This window comes from Panthera leo, chromosome B2 (assembly GCF_018350215.1).
Source record: "Panthera leo isolate Ple1 chromosome B2, P.leo_Ple1_pat1.1, whole genome shotgun sequence".
Lineage (NCBI taxonomy): Eukaryota > Metazoa > Chordata > Mammalia > Carnivora > Felidae > Panthera > Panthera leo.
In genome coordinates, this window is record NC_056683.1 from 145,949,321 (window position 1) to 145,971,974 (window position 22,654).

At 37.7% G+C, this 22,654-nt stretch overlaps 1 protein-coding gene across 7 annotated transcripts in view; it reads left to right on the forward strand.

The window, feature by feature from the left end:
* The window catches only part of QKI (QKI, KH domain containing RNA binding), a 153,337-nt gene that overhangs the window by 43,778 nt on the left and 86,905 nt on the right, over positions 1 to 22,654 (forward strand). For all 7 annotated transcript variants that reach the window (XM_042940265.1, XM_042940263.1, XM_042940262.1 and 4 more), the window contains exon 3: positions 18,079 to 18,195. In XM_042940265.1, coding sequence (XP_042796199.1) covers positions 18,079 to 18,195 — 117 coding nt within the window. The remainder of the gene's footprint in view (positions 1 to 18,078; positions 18,196 to 22,654) is intronic.

A 22,654-nucleotide genomic window follows, 5' to 3' on the forward strand; every position in this document is an offset into this window, starting at 1 on the left:
GGCCTTTGCATTTGCACGTAGCAACTTATTTTATAGAAGTACGTGTTAATTTGGAGGTATTGTTTTGGACTTGGTTCTGTATAGCTCTGGGACTGATAGGAGAAGAAAGTTTCAGATTTAGTGTTTGAGAAATGAAATAGTGTGGTATAATGTTCCTTGTAGCGTTTCTGAATCAGTGGCTTAATGATGTGGGAAGGGGAAGGTAATATGAGTAGCATATTGAAAATGAACTGAGATTTTTTTCAAAATTGATATTTATTAATACTTACAGTTATTAACAAAGCAGACTTATATTGCATCTCTGCTGTATTCCAAACACATCCTGGAGGTAGGGATATTAATTCGTTGAGAAAACTCTTTGACATAGTTGTTTAGTAGTGGGGTTTTGAGCCAGACAGGCCTCAGTGTTGAATCTTGGCTTTACTCCCTTACTGGCTGTATTTGTCAGCAATTGCCATAATAATGCTCCAAAGGAAGCTATTCTAAACCTTACTGGCTTAAAATAACAAGCATTGGTTTTTGTGCTCTTTAGCCTTTGCTGTATGGGGGCTGAGATTTTGTTGATTGGGCTTAGCCGAACTTGACCTAGACCAGCTGCAGGTGGGTTTAGATCTTTGTGTTCTTGCTGGGCTCAGTCCAAAGGGGCAGCAGCTACTCGGAGCATGCTCTTCTCGTGGCAGGTCACCGGAGTGCCAGAGCCAAGCCTGATTGCCTCGGCACGGGTAAGGCCTCTGCTCCCATCTGCTAACATTCCATTAGCTCCGTGATTGTCAACGATGGGTGATTTTGCCCCTCTTGGATATTTGGCAATATCTGGAGATATTTGGGTCTGGCAGAACTACAGGGGAAGGGGTATTAGTTAGTGGCATCTAGCAGGTAAATGCCAGGAATGTTGCTGAACATTTTACAATGAACAGGGCAGCCCTTCCACAACAAATGATTATCCTACCCCGAGTGTCTGTAGCACTGAGGTTAAGAAACTGCATTATCAACTCAGTGAGAAGGGGACTGGACTAGATATTTGCTGACAAATCATCCAGACTATCCCATTGGCTTTGAGCACACGTTAATTTTTTAGAATCTGTTTCCTCGTCCATTAAATTATAATGTCCCCTCCTAAAATTGTTTGGCAGAATAAAGGTAACAAATATATGGCATATGATAGAGCGCTCAACACGGTTCTTCTGATTGTGAACATAAAAAAAAAATTCCCATCCTTGAACGAGCCCACAGTCTTGAATGAAAGATAGAATATATTGCATTAAATATTTAAGACTGTTTCAGTTTATCATACATTCATAAAGTGACAGACATGAATGAAGATTACAGTTATACATAGGCCATCAAACTGGTAATTTGGCTGATTGAGTTATTAAGGACTTGTTTGAATCCATGGAGATTTTATAAAGCAGTATGTGAATGAAGTTAACGATTGACACAAGTAAAAGATGTTATGTTTCAATGAGTCAGTAATAATTCTGTCATTAAATTTACCTAGTTATTCAGTTTTGAGTTGTGAGAAATTGTTTTATAGGATCTGCCACAGTGGTAGATAAGTTTCAAATGTCAAGGTCTAGCTGTTAGGGATCTTAGTCGTTCTAGTATATACGTGAACAGATTAGGTTGCCAAACTTTGTTCGGGACATGATGTGAAATGGTAGTGAGGTGTTCTCTAGATATTTAATATGAACATAACTCTGATTTTCTGACGTTTTTACAATGGGTTTTAGTTTTGAATGTTGGTAGCTTTGAAAGGTGGGCCATGGGTATAGGCTGTCATGATGAGAATTGTCAAAGGTTTGTAAAATGGATAAATGCATTTTCAAATATTTTTCCCGACAAAGATCCCAGCCTGGCAACCGTAATTAATATTGTAGCTTTATAATTACTTATCACATCCTGTAGTCTCGTAACAGTCATCTGCTCATGGTGGACCAAGAGTCTCAAGTCCCTTCAGTTCAGTTCCCTGAGCTCACAGATACAACGCGGCTAGCCATAGCTTCTGATCTAGTATAGAGTATAGGGTTATTGCTTTTCTCCCGTTTCGCAAGATTGTCTCCTGCATATTGGATGTTGAGCTAGCATCTGTTTGGGATGGATCATGAGGAGACGCGGGGGCAGTGCAGTCTGCTATCTTTCGTTAGGCCTTTGAGCTTCGGACTGTTGTGGCTTCCTTATTGTGGTGAAAGAATTAACCAAGAGTCTTCACGTAAACGACTTTCACCTTTGTTCTTAGAAATGTCCATTGTTTAATGGACATTAAATCAAAATGTAATCATCTGTAAAGTCTCCTTTTTCAGTACCCAGGTTAAGGCCCAGTTTTTGCCTGGATTGGATCTTAATTATGGGTGAAAATATAATACATTAAAAGTAAGATCTGTCTGAAGACAGAGTGTTGATTTTCGGGAAGGTTGGCATATGCTTTCACTGAGTGCAGTTGTGAAGTGTTTCAGATTCGATATTAATCTCTTGGAGATTTGAATTTGGCAGTACCATTTGACGATATTGAGCATATCTTTAAGTTCTAGGCAGAGAAACTGTTACTGTTGACTTTGAACTTTATTTATTTATTTATTTATTTATTTATTTATTTATTTTGAGAGAGAGCGGGCGCACGCACGCACAAAGGGGGGGGGGGGGGGGGGAGAGAGAGAGAGGATCCCAAGCAGGCTCCGTGCTGTGCTGTCAGTGCAGAGCTCGACGCAGGGCTCAAACCCATGAGTCGTGAGATCACGACCTGAGCCAAGACCCAAGAGTTGGACACTTAATGGAGTGAGCCACCCAGGCGCCCCGTGAACTTGAAACAGATAAATTTAGTGAGGGTTAATTTCGTGACTTTTGTCTTTTTGGTGTTGGTTTGGAAATTTCCCTTTTATTTCACTATATAAGGGCATATTAAGATCTGCTCTGTATGAGATATTTAATAGGGTCTTTATGGTCCGAGATACATTAAATATGTTGGTATGTTAATAGAAGTTATTCCAAAAAGGATTTCAAGATAGTCTGAGAACAATACATTTTTGTTTAGCTCATGTTTTCTCAAAGTTTAACAATTATAAAAAGAACAAGCCTTTTCAGAGTCTTAAAATGCTAATGCTTTATTTTGTAAGTGATGCATTTTAATATTTAAAAGGAATTAGTGTTCAGAAGAACAGATTAGAAAACAGAGTTTATTTTTAGGGGAGTATTACTTGCAAGAAATGTTTTCAGGTGAGGTACAAAGTTTTGTCTATGATTTATCTCATCCAAAAAGTATGTTAGGATCTGATCTGTTAAAATTACTGTTCTGAGGGATTTATCAATCAGTTGCATACCTAATCACTGATATCTAACCTCCATATATCTCTGATCTTGTCCCTGAAATAACCAAAGGAGTATAATACAAAAATTGGAGAGAAATCTGATTCTCAGAGCTATTCATATTCCTTGAACATTGAGGTATTTGTTACATATTAAAGGAAAATTCGAGATACTGATCTTTTGGCCCATCTTGAGGGAGGGAGCGTTGTCCCCTGGTACTGAGTGACGTGGTAACAATCTTCCTGATCCTTACCCTCTTGCCTCCAAAACTGGCAAACAAAATGGGCTCTGGGGGTAGTTGAAGATTGTACCACTTAAGCTTGACCACCCATCTTAGTGCCTGGGTATAGTAGATGACCTAAATTTATTTTATGAGTGAATGAACTCCTATTTATACTTTCTTTTGGTTTGAATTTGAGCTGAAAACTGTAGTTTTTGATGGAACCTGCCTTTACTCTAGGAACATTGCAGTCAAAATTTTTCAACAACTAGCCTTGGAACTAAATTCACTAAATTATTTCATTGGGAAAGCATTACATGTCTTAATAAATTCTTGCCTTTAAAACAGTTTGTAGTTAAATTAGGCACTTCCTGAAATCTGGTTCTCACCTACCATAGAACACTGTTTGTCCCCAGTCCAAAAACAATATCCCTAGCATGAACTTGACCATCTGCATGCTTCATATTGGTGTGATAAGTTTTTCTTTATTATTTGATAAGGAATTGATTGAGCTTTAAAAAAAAATGTATCTCTGTTGTATTCTTTGGGGTTAGAGGACAATGATTGCTTTGATATTCGTTTCTTGCCTTTTTATTTATGACATTGTATGAAAGCAGTATACATTTGCAATTTTAACAGATTAAAACAAAGGAGAAACCTAAAATTGTAACGTAATTAGAAACACGAAGGCTGAAAAGACCTCAGTATAAAACAGTACAATTTTGGCATCATTCTTTTATTCCAGAACTGTGTGTGGCCAAGTGCTAGGCACCAGATCCAAGAAAAGATGTAACCCTTGCCCTCACAGTACTGTTATACGGTAACAAGGGCCCGAACTGAGGCAGCGAAGTTGAAATAAAGAATAGGGGACAGGTTAAATAATGAAAACCTTTAAGATTTCTTAGTCTATTATATATGGAGGCTAAGAATGAGAGAGGGCTCTGGTAGTGGTACTATTCATTTAAAGTAGAGAACACAGGAGAAGATTTTGTAACAATATTGTAGAGGAACCAAGAGTAACAGATGAAAAACGTACTCTATTAACAGAAAAGAGTAATTAAAAGCCTCTGTAAACTTCGTTGTTCTCCACAGTGTAGGAACATTGAACCAAGGTGGTATAAAAGTTATCACATTTGACTAATAAACTCTGCGCTAAGGAAAAAAAAAAGCTCACTTTAAGAGAGGAATTAATAATTTTCAAATCGTGTGTGAGGTGATAATATTTATGCAGCAAAAGTTAAAAATCAAAGAGCCTTAGATAGTATTCATAATCCATGGTCAGAACTACATATTTAATCTTGTAGACTCATCTTCAGGGTTTGAAGTGACCCTTGTAAGCTCAGTTTTGACTCAAATCATCATATTCTTTTCTTTCTCTCCTTTTTTAAGTTATACATAGTTTTCATTGAAATACGTGGATCGAGTAATGATCACATCAAGATTTTCATTCACATAAAAGGTTCAGTTAAGGTAAAAAGGATGTATGTGATGATTGTTAAAGCTGTGATCCCAATGGGTAAAAGATAGATGAAGATACCGGAAGGGTAGGGTGTGGTTATGTAACAGTAGTAGAGTGATGGCATGTTTTGGGATAAGTGGAGAAGAAATGATAAAAACACAATTTGGACTCTAAAAGTAAACTTGAATCTGACGAGAGTTTTTGTAAACTTCATACCAAACACAGGGAGGAGAAAACTAAATATGGGTTTCTGGTGTGGTTTAGGGTATATCGTTTAAGGTCTTTAGAAGAGAGGCATTTTACGAATTAAGTGTCAAAATTCTGTGTTTAATCTAGGTGTAGGATTGGGACTACTTTTGTAACCTCTCACGGATTAAATATTGATGACATGGTAGCTGTCTTTCAAAAGTGTTATGAGGATTAAGTGACTTAATGCACGTGAAGTGCTAAGCATAGAAGCGCCCTCACACCAGAACACTCCGAATAAAACATACCTCAGCGTGTTCAATACCTGAGAAATGTTGAATGGCATCGTCATTGTGCTCATGTTAATAACTTCCGTGTTGAAATGGAAGGTGGAAATAACATTTGTTTTGTTTCTGTGACGTCACTGATTTTGTCATTTGGAATTTATCTTGAATCTCAGGATTATTTTTCTAGAAGCTAAAGAACGAGCGCTTTGGAAAACAAGCATTACTTAACCAATTAAAATCAGAATATGAAGGCAGTGAAAGCCAACAAGACAGTAGTTTTGACAGTGTAAAGTCCAAACTCTTTTACAGGAGGCCCTTAAAAAAGTCCCTAACTACTTTTTAAACCTTTATTTTTGCTGTTACCCTTGTGTTTAGACACATAATTCACTGTTCTATAAAAAGTGGCAGGTGCTTTTAATTTTTCTTCCCTGTAACGCCTTTCTCTTTTTCCTTCCCACAAAACATATCAAATCCTCCTCAACACATACTGTTGAGCTCAAGTGTTCTTCCTTCTGTGATTTTGTGTTCTGATTCCTAGAGACAGTTGTCCTCTCCAAAGTGAGGATTTCAGAGCACAGTGCACCCACCCCGCACAGCCCTTATCACATGGTATCCAGTGATGGACGTGTCTCGTGCAGATCATCTCATGGAGTCAGAAAGTAGTACCTGGTCCTTGTTTTGTTTTTAAATCTATAGTGCCTCATGAAGTATATAGCACGTAGAAGAAGCTAATATTTATTCATATTGTTGGATAAATCCATTAAAAGTGTTCACAGAAATCATATAGTGGTTTTTTTCATTCTCATGGTAAAAAATTACCGAAGAGTTATATGCAGCACAGGAACTCATATACACTTCAGAAATTGCTCAACTTTTATTTTAATTGGTAAAATAATGTTTTCCGAAGCACTTGTTATTTTAGCTTCTAGAAAAACGATCATCTTAGTCACCTGAGTTTGTTTTGAGTGCTTTCAGCTTCTTTCCCAATTATATCTTACACTCAAAGGATGAAGATTTCGTGTAATTTAGGATATACAAATTTATGTGCCACAGTTTCATATTTTGGTTATTACCGGTTACTCCTCCCCCTCTTCACATCTCCTGGTGTAAGTGACTCTTCTTGCGTAGCATTGTGCCACCAACAGAAGATGTTTATAAAGGTCTAATATATGACAGGTTTTATAAAAAAAGCTTCCTGTGATAATGACTGTGTAGCATAAGGAGACTTATTTGCTTATCTAGAATAAATATGAAGGTAGAAAAGGGATAAGACATTTCTGTCTCCAAAAAGCACAAGACAACTTGGTATATTCAATCTGTTTTTTGTTTTTGATGTGTGTGTATGTGTGTTTTACACAATGCTGTCATTGATTTTCGCTGAACTTTTGTATCTCTGGCCAGAACCCATGGTTTGAATTGATGAATGAATATGGTTCTGACATGAATATTGGTTGGTTTCTTCATTTGCATTAATGAGTAGATGAATACGAAAATCAAAAAGACGCGTTGAAACTTCATTTGTTCATACGTGACAAGAGCAACTTCTTTGCTGGATTGGATAATGGTTTTTGAATCCTGGAAGAACATTGTGCTGTAGCACACTTTTGATTTAATCTGCATTATTAATTTCTCCTTAACTGCCATAAGTCTGGAGCCAATCACTAGAACAGTAAATCAGACAACTTATCATTCTGTTATTTTAAAATAAAATCAGTTGTGCTACCAAATAACCATGCCTCTTCTTTCATTTTAACACACTTGCATAAGGTAGGCTTGACTACATTAGAGCTGGTACACTTTTTTTGTTATTTGCTAAGTGAAGGACTTTAACAAATACACATCTGCACTTGTGTTGTCTGCCTACTTTGTCACATATGAGATGCAATGTAAGGTTGTCTGACTAAAATCACCTTATAAGTACCAGACACAATATTTATAAACAGATTATCAACCTCTTGTGCAAAAAGCAGTCCAAAGAAGTGCATGTTCTTTTTTAAATTGTTTTTACAAAATTTTAAGCAGAAATTACTCTTTAACAGCTCCTAGAAGTGTTTCACTGAAATGCTTTTGGAAAGCTGTGTTTTGTTAGTTACCTGTTTTCATAGCGTGTCAGGAAGATTTTATCTCTAATTGTAGATTTCTTAAAAGGTCAATGTAAAGATTTGCCGTAACACTTTGTTTTGTCATCGCAAAAAATCTGAGCATTTCTATTTAAAATGAAGTGAGGAGCAACTAATAGCATTAGACTGTGTTTGTCACCTCGTCTTTAGAAATTAACATGCCATTTAGCAGAAATATTGGTGAGCCACAGAGAAGGTCCAGACTTAAAACAGTGGGGTTAATGAATGTCGTTTTTCCCTTCTTTCTTGCCCATTTTTGGCCTTTAAAGTTGCAGGTAACTCAGGCTCTTTGAAATGATTTTCTTTGAATGTGTTGTGACATTGTTTTAATTGAATGAAGCTGCAGAAGTAGCATGATAAATCAACACAGAATGAATTTTAATGCAAGGCAAACGATATTAATTCGGAAATTGGTTGCAGTAGACAAAGCAGCTGCTATGATTAATTTTTTCTTATTCTCCACTTACAGCATTTTGAGAAGGATGACCTTGCCAGTTTCGATTGTGTTAGAATCCCAGTGGTGTGCACTTCAACACACTCGAGCTGTTGTCTCTTGATTCTTGGGCAGTAGAGATTGGTTCATTTTTCAGCTTAGGAAGATTTTGTTTTGCATGTGTGTTGGTTTTGACTGGTTTTAAGACTCTTTTTTTATTTAGATAATAATTGTATTACTTTGTTGTGGGAGAAGTCTCTGTAATCTTAACACTGTGGTTCTGGCAGAAAAGGTGAAACGAGTAGGAGAAGAGGATGGGCCGAGAAGGGTCTTCTAAGTGTTGGTGTGTTACACACTGTGTGCCAAGCAGTGTGACGAAGGCCACGCATCCAAAACGTTAGGGATTCCTTGTTTGAAGGGCTAAATTACTCCCGTTTACGGTGTATTTTTCTAGACGTTCTTTTCCAAAGGAGTGTCTAGTATATGAGTTGCCTTGGGAGAGGATCTGTACAGAGCACAACTATCACTGAGGGAGAGGAGAGCTGGTAAGACCACTTCTTTTAAAAAGCAGCCAAGGTAACAAACAGAGCAACAGCATTTTCCCAGATTTCACGAGAGCAGCAAGCTTCTTTTTGTCCTCCTCCTCTTCCTTCTTTTTCTTCTTTTTCCTCAACCCTAGTATCTTTCACTCTTTACCACACAGCAGACCTCAGATATTTTATTGAGTTGACTTTGAAAATGAAAGCCTATTTTCTGTTGTACTGAAAAGTACCCGAACGAAACGAAATGTGGGAGAGTGTCTCTGTTCAGGTTGTTTTGAAGGGCTGAAGGGGGTGAAGTTTTATAGAATCTGTCACTGTGTAAACAGGTAGAGTTAGGAAGTGGCAGATGAGTAGGAGGAACGAAGAGAGGGCCAGGCCCGTCGACAGATTTTCTGTGGTATGCGCCTCGTTTCTCGTCCTCAGACCCTCATACTGATGCATTTTCACCTCATACTGCCCGAAGTTCTGTGAGTTCTAGATCTATTTAGATGAAAAGCAACATCTTTAACAGTGCCATAGACGTCTCTGTTTGTACGGGGTAACAGGGTAATTCAGACCAGCCAGTAAATTTGGAGCCAGTAATTCAGAGCATTTCCAGTAAAATAGGACACGGTACAAAAAACATTTGCTTGAAAACATCAGAGTCCCAGCAAGACTGAGGGCAGATAATTAAGGCTATAAGCCTGGCATTTACGGACCCCTCTCACTGGGTGTGTTTTCGGAATCTGGAGAAGGCAGCTGAGAGGCTCAACCTTGGGGGCAGGAGTTGGGGTCTGTAATCTATCCGCGCGTCCTCCTCCACATCCTCAGTCTTTGCTTAGAGGAGAGGAGGGATGCTGATGGGAACGTGTTCTAGGAGTAAAAATGCACCAGAACTTCCCAAGTTCTCACAGACAGTGCACGTCAGCATCAAGTTGCTTTAAGAAGTGATCTTGGATGGTGCTAGTGACAGTGGGTCCCTGGGAGGAGCTGATGTATACGCCTCCTGGTATAACCTTCTGGAAGAAGGTAACATCATTCTAGGCCTTCTTTCTGTAAGCCCTTTGGTAAGTCCAGTGTCTGGCATACTCTAGCAAATAACCCAATCGCAAGAAGGTAGGATGGCATTAACAAAACATGAGGAAACATCAAAATGATAAAAACAAATCCACAGGGACCTTTGGTATTAGAATTGTCAGACCTAGACTTTGCAAGAGCCATGCTTAGCATGTAGAAGGAGACCAAGGACAAGTTAGAGAAAATGGCAGAGAAATGGGAACTGTAAAAGAAGAATTAAGCTGAAAAGATTAACTGGAATTAAACAGGTTTTCCAGAAGATTAGAAGCATTTGAAGATCGAATTAGTGAATTTGGAAGGTAGCTCAGAAGAAAATACTCAGCATGAAGAGGCAGAGAGAGAGAAAAACAGTGTGATAAATGAAAGAAAACCAGGGAGAAAGTCTAATGTATGTAATTGGGTTTTAGGAAAGAACGGCATAGAAGCAGTGTTTGAGAGGAGTGTGGCTTCAGATTTTCAGACCAAAGCAATAAAGTCACAGATGTATGAAACTGAACCGTAAAATGAAAACCATTCCTCGGCATGTGGTGGTAACACTTCAGAAAACTAGTGCAGAAGAAATCATAAAAGTAGCAAAAGAAAAAAGAGGGAAAATGTTACTTTCAGAGGAGCCACAGTTAAGACTCGTAGCTCATTTTTCAGAAGCATAACAGGAAAAGGAGACAAGGCAGAGAATCTTAAAAGGGTTGAAAGAAAATAACTGCCGAACTAGAATTCTGTACCCACCAAAAATCAGACCTGTTCAGATGAGGACACACTGAGAAGCTAGGCTACCAGAAGATGCTCACTAAAGGAAATGTGTAAGGATGTTTTTTAGGAAGGAGAAAAGTGATCCTCAGAAAACAAGATACTTCGGAAAGGAATAAAGAGCAATGAAAATGGTAAATGTATGGGTGAATATAAATGCATATTATCTGTATAGAGTGAAAATCTGTTGACTTAAAAGTATACCTAAGTTTTGAAAAACAGCTAATGGCATATAAACTGGATTGGAATAAGTGAAGTGAAATAGGCTGGGGTCCTTGCGTTGTATTGGAAAAGGGTGAAAGTACAAAGTAACATTAGTGTTTGATAATTTGGTGATGCATGTTTGGGGTAAACAAGCATGTAACAGAGGCTAATAGAAAGGAACAATAAAAATGAGAAAACACGTTCATTTGCATCTGTGTCCCTGCTCAGCCCCGCCCCGCCCCACCCCACCCCGAAGGAAGACGGAAAAATAGAAAGGAATATAAAAGAGGTCATGCGTGTACGAAGCACTTAGTAAGATGCTAGGTACAAATCACATACTGTAAATGGGCTGTTAGTAAAAATCCAGAATTTGCAAGAGGGGGTGAAAAAACAACTCATCTAGATGCTTTTCGTAAAGAAGGCCTGTGTAATATAAGGCTAACCAAAGATTGAAAATAATCAGATCAAGAAAGATACACTATGAAAAACTAAACAAGAAAAAATTTTTTACCTCTGAATATCAGGCTTAGTGGCAGAAGGTATTATTGGAGATAGAGGGCCACTTCATAATGACAAAAGGCTGTAATAATTTAAAGTTGTATATATCAAATAACACAGCCTCTAAACATATAAAACCAAAATGGACAGAACTACAAGGAGGAATAGACAAAAAGTAAATCATGGAGGAATTCCTTTTTTTTTTTTGAACACCCATGGAATGTTTAGAAAAATTGACCAAATGTTACGCTGCCAAGTCTGAACAAACAATGCAGGACTGACATGCTGCACAGTATGTTTTCTGATTATCATGTAGAAGTTAGAAATCCGTAACAGATAATTAGGAAATCTCATGTTTGAGATAAGAAAAACATTTAAATATTCAGTAGCTACTATTTGACCTGAATGATAATGGAAATACTATATATCAAAACTTTAGGTTGTGGCTAAAGCCAGTTTAGAGGACTACTTGAAAGCTTTAAAAATATATCTATGTTAGGAAAGAAGAAGGTGCAGTAAGCTAAGAATCCATTTCAGAAAGCTGAGAAAACAGCAGATTAAACCCAGAGGAAGTAGAAGGAAGGAGGTCATAAAGCCAAGAGTAGAAAGCAATTAAATACAAGGAACCACCCAAGGAAGAGAGTCCTTGTATCAGTTGGCTCTTGTGACATTGTAATAAGCTACCCCAGCAGCTTATGTTAAAGCCACTGTCATTTATTTAGCTCCTCCTTGTTTCTCTTCTGCAGGCTGGGCCTTGAGGTAGGGTTCAGAGCAGTTCTTCTGGTCTGCGTCTGTAGTCACCTGTAGGTCAGCTAGGCAGTTCTGCTTCTACGCGTCGTCTGGCTATGGGCTGGGACACTGGTGGTGACAGGGTCGCTTGTCTTTCATTCTCCTTCTCCTGTAGGTTAGTCTGAGCTTGTTTACGTGGGAGTAATAGTGTTCTAAGAGAGTAAATGCACATTAGACTGAGGTTTAGGTTTTTAGCGTGAATGTCATTCTTTCCTCTATGTTGTACTGGAAAGCAAGTCACAGTGCTAGCCCAGAGTCGAGGGGTGCGAGGAACTGAGTTTACACTGCAGATGGCCTAGATATCTTTAGAGGCTGAAGGGTAACTGTGGCCATTTAATGTATTTCTTTCGTTTTTTGGAGAGCACGAGCAGGGGAGGGGCAGAAAGAGGAGGACAGAGGATCTGAAGGGGGCTGTGCACTGACTGGTCGGGTGACGGCAGAGAGCCTGTTGTGGGGCTCGAATTCCTAAACCGCGAGATCATGGCCTGAGCCAGAGTCGGGCATTCAGCTGACTGAGCCACCAAGGTGCCACTGTGGCCATTTTTTAAAGCCAGTCTATCCCAGTCAGCGAAAGCAAAGATCTATTTTTTGAAAAGCCTGGAAGATTGGTAAGAAGGAAGACATAGCTAACCGGTCAGGAGTGAAAGGGGAGCCGTCATGATAGATCCTGTAGGTATTGAGAAGAAAATTAGACGTAAGCTTTACATCAGTAAATTCGAAAGTTTAAACAACATGGGCATATTTCGAGGTAAATACAAGTTACCACAATTGACATATGAAAGGTGGAAAATCTGAATTAAAGAACTGAATCCATAATTTAAAACCTTGCTCAGAGAAAAACACTAGGCCCAGGTTGTTTCACCATTGATTTAATATTTGAGGAATAAATAACATGTCTTCTACACGGCCATCCAGAGAGTAGAAAAGGAGGGAATAGGAATACATCTCAACACATTTTGAGGCCAGAATAACCTTGATGATACCAAAACCCACGAAGCATATCATGAGAAGGGAATGTTAGAAACCAATTCCATTTATGGATGTAAATTTTAAAAAATCGGAGTGCTAGCAAACTAAACCTAACAACTTATTAGAAGGATAATGCATCAAGATCAACTTGAGTTTATTTTAAGCATGTAAAGGTTGTTTAACATTTGATAATTGATTATAATCCACTGCACTAACAGAATTAAAGGGAAATACAGGGTTGTCTCAATAGATGGTAAAGAAATGTGATAAATTTAAACATCTGCTCATGATGGGAAAAAAGAAAAACAAAACAAAACTTCATGGGGCACCTGAGTGGCTCAGTGCATTGAACATCTGACTCTTGATTTCGGCTCAGGTCACGATCTCATGGTTTGTGGGATGGAGCCCTGCGTCGGACTCTGTGCTGAGCGTGGAGCCTGCTTAAGATTCTGTCCGTCTGTCTCACTGTCTTTCTCTCTCACTCTCCTCCTTTGCCCCTCCCCCTGCTCTTTCTCTCTTCTCAAAATAAATAGATATTAAAAAAAAAAACAAAACTTCAGCAAACTAGGGAATAGAGGGATATTTTGTTAATCTGGTGACGTGTATCTACAAAAAGTCTGCAGATTTCTTCAGACTTTATGGTGAACCGTTGAAAACTTTATTTTTGAAATCTGGAACAAGAAAAGGATGATAGACTCTTCTTTGGCTTTGAACTCAAGTTGTATTGGCCAGTGCCATATGGTTGGAGAGGGTATGTAACAGTCACTGTTCGCAGGTGATAGGTTTGTTTGTCTGAAGAATCCAAAAGTACCTACAGAAAAAGGATGAGAATTGACAATGAAGAAAAAAAGCTACTGGATAGAAGATTTAATATAGAAAAATCAAGTATGTGTTCATATTATAAGAAACAAAAATGAAAAAATATATACAGTAGCAAAATTGAACTCCCAAATATCTAGGAATAAGTCTGATAAAAATGAGTAAAGTCACAGTAAAAAAAAGCCTTATATTCTTGAGAGAAATTCAAGAAGACTTGACCGAATGAAGAAATTATAATGTGCTCGTGATTTTGACACCTCTGTTATAGTATCTCAATTAAAGGTATTGCCAGTATAATTTCAGAAATTGACCAACTGGTTTTAAAATCTGTATGGACAGAGAAAGACAGATACCATATGTTTTCACTGCTATGTGGATCCTGAGAAACTTAACAGAAGACCATGGGGGAGGGGAAGGGGGGGAAAAAAAGGGTTAGAGAGAGAGGGAGCCAAAACACAAGAGACTTAAAAACTGAGAACAAACTGAGGGTTGATGAGGGGTGGGGGGGGGGGGGTGGGTGAGGGGTACTGAGGAGGGCACCTGTTGGGATGAGCACTGGGTGTTGTATGGAAACCAATTTGACAATAAATTTCATATTAAAAAATAAATAAAATCTGTATGGAAACACAAAGGGCAATAGCCTAGATACTCTTAGGAGCAAGGTGGACTGTACTGTGTATCAAGATTTATTATAAAGTTACAATACATAATATAGTGTTGGTGTTTTTTTTTTTTAATACGGTATGAATTTTCTTTTCTTTTCTTTTCTTTTCTTTTCTTTTCTTTTCTTTTCTTTTCTTTTCTTTTCTTTTCTTTTTTTTTTTTAAGTAGGCTCCACACCAAGCATGGAGTCCAGTGCAGGCCTTGAATTTCATAACACTGGACTGGAGCTGAGATCAAGAGTCGAATTCTTAGTTGACTGGGCCACCTGGGTGCCCCAATACAGTGCGATAGTAAAGCAAGGATAAACAAATAGATTAATAAAAGAGAGAACTCAGAAATAGACCCAGGTATATATAGATATTATTTATGAGAATGATGGCACTATAGACTAATTGGAAAAGGATAGTCTTTTCAATAAAATGTGCTAGAACAATTGGGTGTCCATGTGAGGTAAAGAGAAAAAGCTGTACCATCACAGACATTAATTCCTGGTGACTGTGGGCATAAATGTGAAAGAACAATAAAGCTTCTAAAAGTTAATACAGAAGGATATTTTGATGATCTTAGGATGGGGAAAGACCTCACTAACCATGAAAAGAAGACTGATCAGTTGAGCTACATTAAAATGAATTCAGTCCGGTTAAATTTAGCTATACAACACCATTAAAGAACAAGGAGGCAAGCCACAGGATGGGAAAAGGTATTTGCTATAAATGTAACCACAAAGTAGAAATTGATTAATAAAATGAAAAAACGCAATAGAAAAATAGTCTAGAAACTTCAAGTGTGCATCAAAAAAAAAAGTATAGACAATAAAAGCATTGTCCACAGGATTGGACGATAAACATAAAAAAAAAAAAAAAAGATAAACTTTCCTAGTAATCAGGAGAATGCTAATTCAGATACTCAGCAAGTGCACCAGAATGGCTAAAATAAAAAACATTGGTAATAGGAAGTGCTAGAGAGGAAATGGATGAAAAAAAATTCTTCTTCTCTTCTTTTGGGAATATGAATGTATGCAGTCCTTTTAGAAAATAGTTTAGGACTATGTAATAAAGGAGTTCTCTTTGGATATTATCTTCTTTACCAAAAGTCTTTTCCCTCAAGGGGTGCTCCCTTGTCCTGGTGCTTTATTTGGTACTATCTGTTTCATGTTAGCCTTCTCAAGTCTTTTTTGAACCTGCTTTGTCTCTTCTTAATTGGAGTATGAAGCACTGAACATTGGAGTTAGGAGCTTACATGTTCGTGAACTGGGCTCCCCCACTGCAAGCTTCAGTTGGAAGTGATCGCCTGAAGTGTCAACCTTTAGGAAGGTAGCCACATGCTGTTCTTGGAGACCAGGTTTACAAAAACCTGCAAGTTAGATCCCTGTTTGTTGTTGTTCTGCATATCATCTCCATCTTCTCTTTCTGGTTTTCTGCAGAGCTCTGTGTCTGAGTGTTAATTAAGTTTCTCTGGAGTTCTGTAAGGCAGATTTGCTATGGATCATATCCCCTTCTGTGGACATTCTAAGCTGAGTATTTGATTGAGGGCCTGAGGTTTCCGAAAGTGAGTTTGTAGTGGACTTGGTGAGGCCGTTCGTCGTCCACTATGCGCCAGACCTTGTATCGAACCTTTTGTATGTATCGTGTTGTGCACACATCTGCTCCTCGATGCAGCTCTGCTAGGGGGTGTCCTCTCCATTATGTAATTGAGGCTTATTTGATGGGACTTTCAAATTCCTAGTGATTGTTACTATTGCAGCTTGGGTACCAGTTGGGATGTATGTGCTTTTGGAGTTTTTAAAACAATCACGGTGTAGTTCTTGAGTTTCTTCAAATCGGAGATGCGTTGTGAAAATGGGTGGCGACGGGTTGATGTTGACGAAAGGGGCAGATGAAGTACTATACGCCAAGGAACTAGGAAAGGATAAGGGGTTTTATTTCAATATGAAGGCAAATTTCAGAATTGGGGATCTTGTAGAGCTAGATTAAGTGCTTCCAGGATCAGTCTGTGAGTCTTAACTTGGGGTAGAAAAGGTTTATCAAAATGCCCTGATGGAAGGGGGCTTTCTCCCAGCTGTCTTTGCTTTGTATTTCACTTGTAAGATGTGGCAGTGTTAGTGAGCAGCTTAGTGAGAGAACGTGAAAAGCCACAGGAGTACAGAAGATTGAAGAAGTGCCTTGGCTTCCTGAGCCCTTAGAGCAGTGAATGCTCCATATCACTTGTATGTAATGATCTACTAATAGTAGGATCGAATGCAAGAGAAAAGTAGGAAGCTGTAAACCTAAGAATTGGTACTTATTTGGCTAAATAAATAAATACAAACCACTGTGGGTTTTGTGGAATTGATGCTATTCATGTTTGTTTGTTTTTGTTTTTTTTTTTGTCTTCTGTGCAGTTGACATGTGAATGAGGAAATTTTACTTTTCAGTATTCCAAGACCATCTGTGCTTCCCATTGGCCTTTGTACTAGAAGTTTCTGTGTGTGTAGGGGAGTTTCTCGTGAGGGATGGCAATTATTTATACAGTTATCTTTGTCACTGTCCTATTTATTAAGGCTCCTGTCAAAACTAGTATAAGTTAAAGTTAGAAATGAAAAAAAAAATAAGGGTACAGACATAAAATTGTGCATACAATATTATATACTCTCAAGACTGAAATCCTAAGGGGTGCCTGGGTGGCTCAGTCAGTTAAGCATCTGACTTTGGCTCAGGTCATGATCTCCCAGCTCGTGGGTTCGAGGCCTGCATCAGGCTCTGTGCTAACAGCTCAGAGCCTGGAGCCTGCTTCAGATTCTGTCTCCCTCTCTCTCTCTCTGTCCCTCCCCCACTGGCGTTCTTTCTTTCTTTCTTTCTTTCTTTCTTTCTTTCTTTCTTTCTTTCTTTCTTTCTTTCTGTCTCTCTCTCTCTCTCTCTCTCTCTCTCTTTCTCAAAGTAAATAAACATTAAAAAAAACATTTAAAAAAAGACTGAAATAGCACAGGGTGAAACCCAAATTTGGCCATTGCTGTTATGGCAGCCAACCCAAAACTACAACTCTCTCTAAATAGTTGCTTTGGAGAAAGTATTACTTTTCTTGTTAGATAAATGAGAGCAGAATTTTTCCCAAGAATCTCTGTAAAAAATGCAATTACTATTTAACATGATGTACAATTCCCTGAATGCCAACATTACAGAGTTTTGTAGAAGGCATTTGTATTCATGGGTGGCATCTAAGAGTTTGTCAAACTTTTTAATATACTGTACTCTGGTTTAAATGACATGTTGATGGACAGTTTAGTATAGCACCTGTTTACATAGATCATGTTGTTCCTAATTTATAATTTGTGTTAATACATATGAAACTTCCTTGCTGAACAATGAGCTCTTGTAATTATACCCTTAAACTGTGCTAGAAATTCATAAGTACTGTAAGGCTTTATTTCATCTTAGTATTAAAAATATTTAACTTGAGGGATGCCTGGGTGGCTCAGTTAGTGGAGCATCTGACCTGGGCTCAGGTCGTGATCTCACGGTTCATGGGTTCGAGGGCCTCCCCCCAAACACACACACACGTCGGGCTCTGTGCTGACAGCTCAGAGCCTGGAGCCTGCTTCGGATTCTGTGTCTCCTTCTCTCTCTGCTCCTTCCCTGTGTGCGCGTGTATGAGCACTTGCTAGCTCTCTCTCAAAAATAAATAAACTTAAAAAAAAGTTTTTTTTTAAATATTTAACTTGACAAAGTAAAAATGTATTTTAAAATAATTGTAAGAGGTATAAATTCAAGCAAGTGAATAATATATGGTGACTATTTTGTTTCTTTCCAGTTTAATTTTGTTGGAAGAATCCTTGGACCTAGAGGACTTACTGCTAAACAACTTGAAGCAGAAACAGGATGTAAAATAATGGTCCGAGGCAAAGGCTCGATGAGGGATAAAAAGAAGGTAAGTCCAAGGGGGCAAGTCTTTATGTGATAATATACTTATATTTTTGCATTAAAGTACCCAGATCTTCCGTGCATAAAGCACTGAAAATCATTTCATATCTTAAACCTTTGAACTTTTTAAAGGGGTTATCACAATTTTTTCTTGTGGATTATCATGAGTTTTCATTTAGCCAACCAAGGTATCACTCAGGCCATCATGTTAACTTACTTTGGTATCTATAGTTGAAAAGCTGCCACGTTGGAAATTAGTCACACTGTGATGTTATATATATAAAGACACATCATTAAGAGTTAAAAAAAAATCTAAAATGCTTCTTTTGATGAGATTTAAGTGAATGATGAAGTGATCTCCCAGATCGCTAGGAGAGCTACTAAACAGAAAAAGAAAGCTATAAGTAACTATATGATACTCATTTTGGTTTTCACCAACATTTTGTGTTGATTGTAGGTTTATTTGACATTTTACTTTAAAGTATATTATTCCTGTTTTCTGTTTTTTGGGTTTTTTTTCCTTTCTCCTTCCACCTCTTGTTCTGCTAATTTAATGAATGAATACCTAACTATCTACTTTAAATACTATTTTTAGGAAGGTTTTCTTTGCCTAGTTTTCTGTTACCCAATGAAACTATTAGTCTGGGTACTTTGGAATGTCTGTTTTAAAAAATGTTTTACTGATTTTTTAAAAAAATAACATATTTTTAAAACATTCCACATATAAGCGAAATCACATGGTATTTGTCTGTGACTTTTTTCACTTAGCAAATATCTTCTAGGTCCATTCATCTGTGAAACTAATGTAAGACTATATGAGAATTATTTTCAGTTTAAAAGGAAGAAAACCCTGATCCGATTGCCAAATACTAAATGTACTGTTGTGGAGGGTATTATTTTTTAAATATATTGCCTTGAAAGGACTCTCAAGTGATAGGCCTGTAGTCAGATTATGTTGGAGCATGTGCATTGAGCCACTTTGTGAAGCTTAAGGAACAAACACCAGATTTACGAGATATTCTGACTTCATTCTGATGTGCTTCTTTTCTGACCTGCCACCTCGTTTCATTTACTCTCCCGCTACCTAAATGCATGGGAATCCTTGACTCTCCTTGGAGACAAATAATTACTTCACAGTTAAGTTGGGGGTGGGTGAAGTCCTCGATAATACTGATTATCTTTAAATTTTATTATATGTAACTGTTCTTGTCAGCTGAGTTTACAGATCCTTTGAGGCAATTGTGTGAATTCTCCTTCAGAATATTTAAATGTTGTATTTAAAATAGTTTTCTGTATTACAATCTTCAGCAACACTTCAGCATATTTTTAGTTAGCTGAGTTGCAATCTTACATTGCCATGCAGTTTGGTTTTCCGTGTTTGCACTTATCGTTGTATTGGCATTGGCCTTATTAAGCAGTGCTAATTTAAGACCCATGGAACAATAAAACGAAATCGACAATTGATAGAGAAATAAATCTTTACCAAAAGATTAGTGTACCTATCAGTTAAACAAGTTATTCTATAAATATGTGAAAAAATGTGTTTTCCCCTGTCCTGCCTCTGTTAATTCCCTACTAAGGGCCCTCCCCTTCTCCACTCATACACGCAGAGACACCAAGGGTTCGAGCTTGGAAATTGCATAATGAGACATCATGAATTCTATTTTTGATTCAGGTTGAAATTTTAGAACATATTCTGCTATTTTTGGCAGGAGAACAAAATGGTTAAGAGACTGAGCTTTGTGACCAGATTGCTTAGGTTCGAATCTTGGTTCTGTCCGTTAGTAGCTTTGTGACCTTGGACAAATTACTTAATCTCCTCATGGTGTATAAAAATGGGAGTAGTAATAAGGTGATTGTGAGGGTTAAATTAGTTGTAAAGCACTTAGAACAGCGTTTTGGATCATAGTAAGTGATCGATTAATGTTAATGATTGTTCTTAATAAATGTTATCTTAACACCATTACAGTAGTGCCCCTTATTCATAGCTGGTACATCCTGAGACCCCCTTTGGAGCCTGAAAATGCAGATGGTACTGAACCCTGTATATATTCTGCCTTTTCCTGTACATACATACTGATGATAAGTTTAATTTATAAATTAGGCACAGAAGGGTATTAACAATAATAATAGAACAATTATAACAAGATATTATAATAAAAGTCTTGTGAATGTGGTCTCTCTCCCTCTCTCTTATAGTATCTTATTATACTGTGCTCACCATTTTGCTGTTGTGATATGATAAAATGCCTACGTGATGAGATGAAGTGAGGTGAATGATGTAGAGATTGTGACGTTAGGCTACTATAGATCTTCTGATGATGAGATAAAAGGAGGATCATCTGCTTCCTGACTTCGGTTGCCCCATGGATAGCTGAAGGGGCCGAAAGCAAAGCTGCAGATAAGGGGAGACGGCTGTAGTTGGATAGTGCATTTTTAAGCTGAAACTCTTATGCTGCATCAAGGTGAAAGGAATGCCACATTTTTTTAAGCTTTGGAAATGACAGATACTTCTTTGTAGTTTTGTAACCTTTGAGTATCCCGTATTCTCATGGCTTTTCTGTTCTTTTTCCTCTGGTGGTTGGTGCATCCATATTCTGCATTGTCCACATTCTTAACCACAAGTAGAAGCAGTTTCCGTATTTTATTTATTTTTAATCTGTACTGTTGGCTACCAAAATTAAAAAAAAAAAGCTTATAGATTACACATAATGAATGCAAGGATAACAATAATAAAGGCACCAAAAAATTTTGGCTCCAGGTTATTATTTTAGTTTTATTAAAATGGTACAGATGAACATACTTGAAATTAGTTTGAATGACTATCATATATTTGATACTGGTATGTGAAGCCTGTGGAGAACTTATGCACGGATTTATAATACCAGGAGTATCTTCTATAATTTTAATGTAAATCTACACGTAATTAATTGTTAACCAAATCATTTTGGTTTATACAGTAGTTACTGTATTCCTTTAGCTCTTAAAAATGTTAATAAAAGTAAAGTCAAAATGGAAAGTGCTGTCATTTATTGCTTGGCTATTATTTTGAGAAAATCTGACAAACAGATGGAGACAAAAAGTAGTATTGATGTTAATACTCCTTTGTACTAGGCTGATTGAGGTGTATTTCAGGTGTTTCAAAGGGAAAGCCATTTGGCTTTAACCAATTTATATCAAAGCTGAGAAAGTTGGAAAATCTTAATTTACTGGTTGCCTAAAATATGATGGAAATGCTGTTTGCTGATCTATATCCTTCACTAGACTGGTAAACTCAGTGAAGGCAAAACATGTCTGTTTTATGGAATATGTCCCTGGTGTTTGATGAGCACCTTGGTACAGAGTAGGACCTGGAAAAAAAAAATCTGAGAAAGGAATGAATGTTTAGTTTAGGTAATAAATGAAAGGCATAGATGTCCCCCACCCCCACCCCCGACCCCGACCCCACCACGTCCCCGTAAAAGAATTTGTAAATAGAGAAAATTGTAAACCCTATGTGCTTTTAAGTTTTGGGGCAAGATCAGCAGTACCGTATCATGTAAGCTGCCGGTTTTAAGCAAGGGAGTGAATATGCCACTTTAATTTTTATTCGCTTGGATTGGTGTTATTGACGGGAATTCAAGTTATTGACAGGAATAACAGCATTGAGTTTTGCGTGTAAATACCCAGTGGAATGGTCCTGGGTAAACCCCATGGGACCTAGGAGCAGGAACTGTGGTGAGACTTCATGAGAGACGGTGACCAGAGCTTGGAAAGCTTGTCTGTTTCAGCCAGCATAGGGCAGTGCTTCTCTGTAGCAAGCCAGCTATACCTCTGTCTCTGAGTAAATGTATGGTGTCAGCAAGTGGAAACCACTAGTTTTATGGAAGTTCTTGGGATTTATACAATATCAAGCATTATTCTCGGTATTGTACATGCATTTGTTTTAATTAATCTGAGGTTTCCCCCCCATAACTTCTACTTGTAAGTTGATTATTTTTTCTATCATTTTAATTTGTTTTACATTGTTATGTTAGTTTCGGGTATACAGCATAGTGGTTCAGCAACACTGTAACATCACCAGGTGCTCATTACAGCAAATGCACTCCATAACCCTGAATCCCCTGTTTAACCCAGTCCCCCACACCTCTCAGCTTTCTGGTAACGATCAATGTGTTTTCTATAGTTAAGAGTCAGGTTCTTGGTTGCTCTCTCTCTTTTTCTCTTTGCTTGTTTGTTTTGTTTCTTAAATTCCACGTGGGTATGAGTGAAATTCTATGGTATTTTTCTTTCTCTGATTTATTTTGCTTCCCATTATTGTCTTTAGCTCCATCCATGTCATTGCAAATGGCAAATTTTCATTCTTTTTTATGCCTGAATGATATTCCGTTATGCGTACATATATACACACACGTTATATAAAGTATATATTATGTGTGTGTGTTGACACCATATCTTATTTTATCCATTCACCAATCAGTGGACAC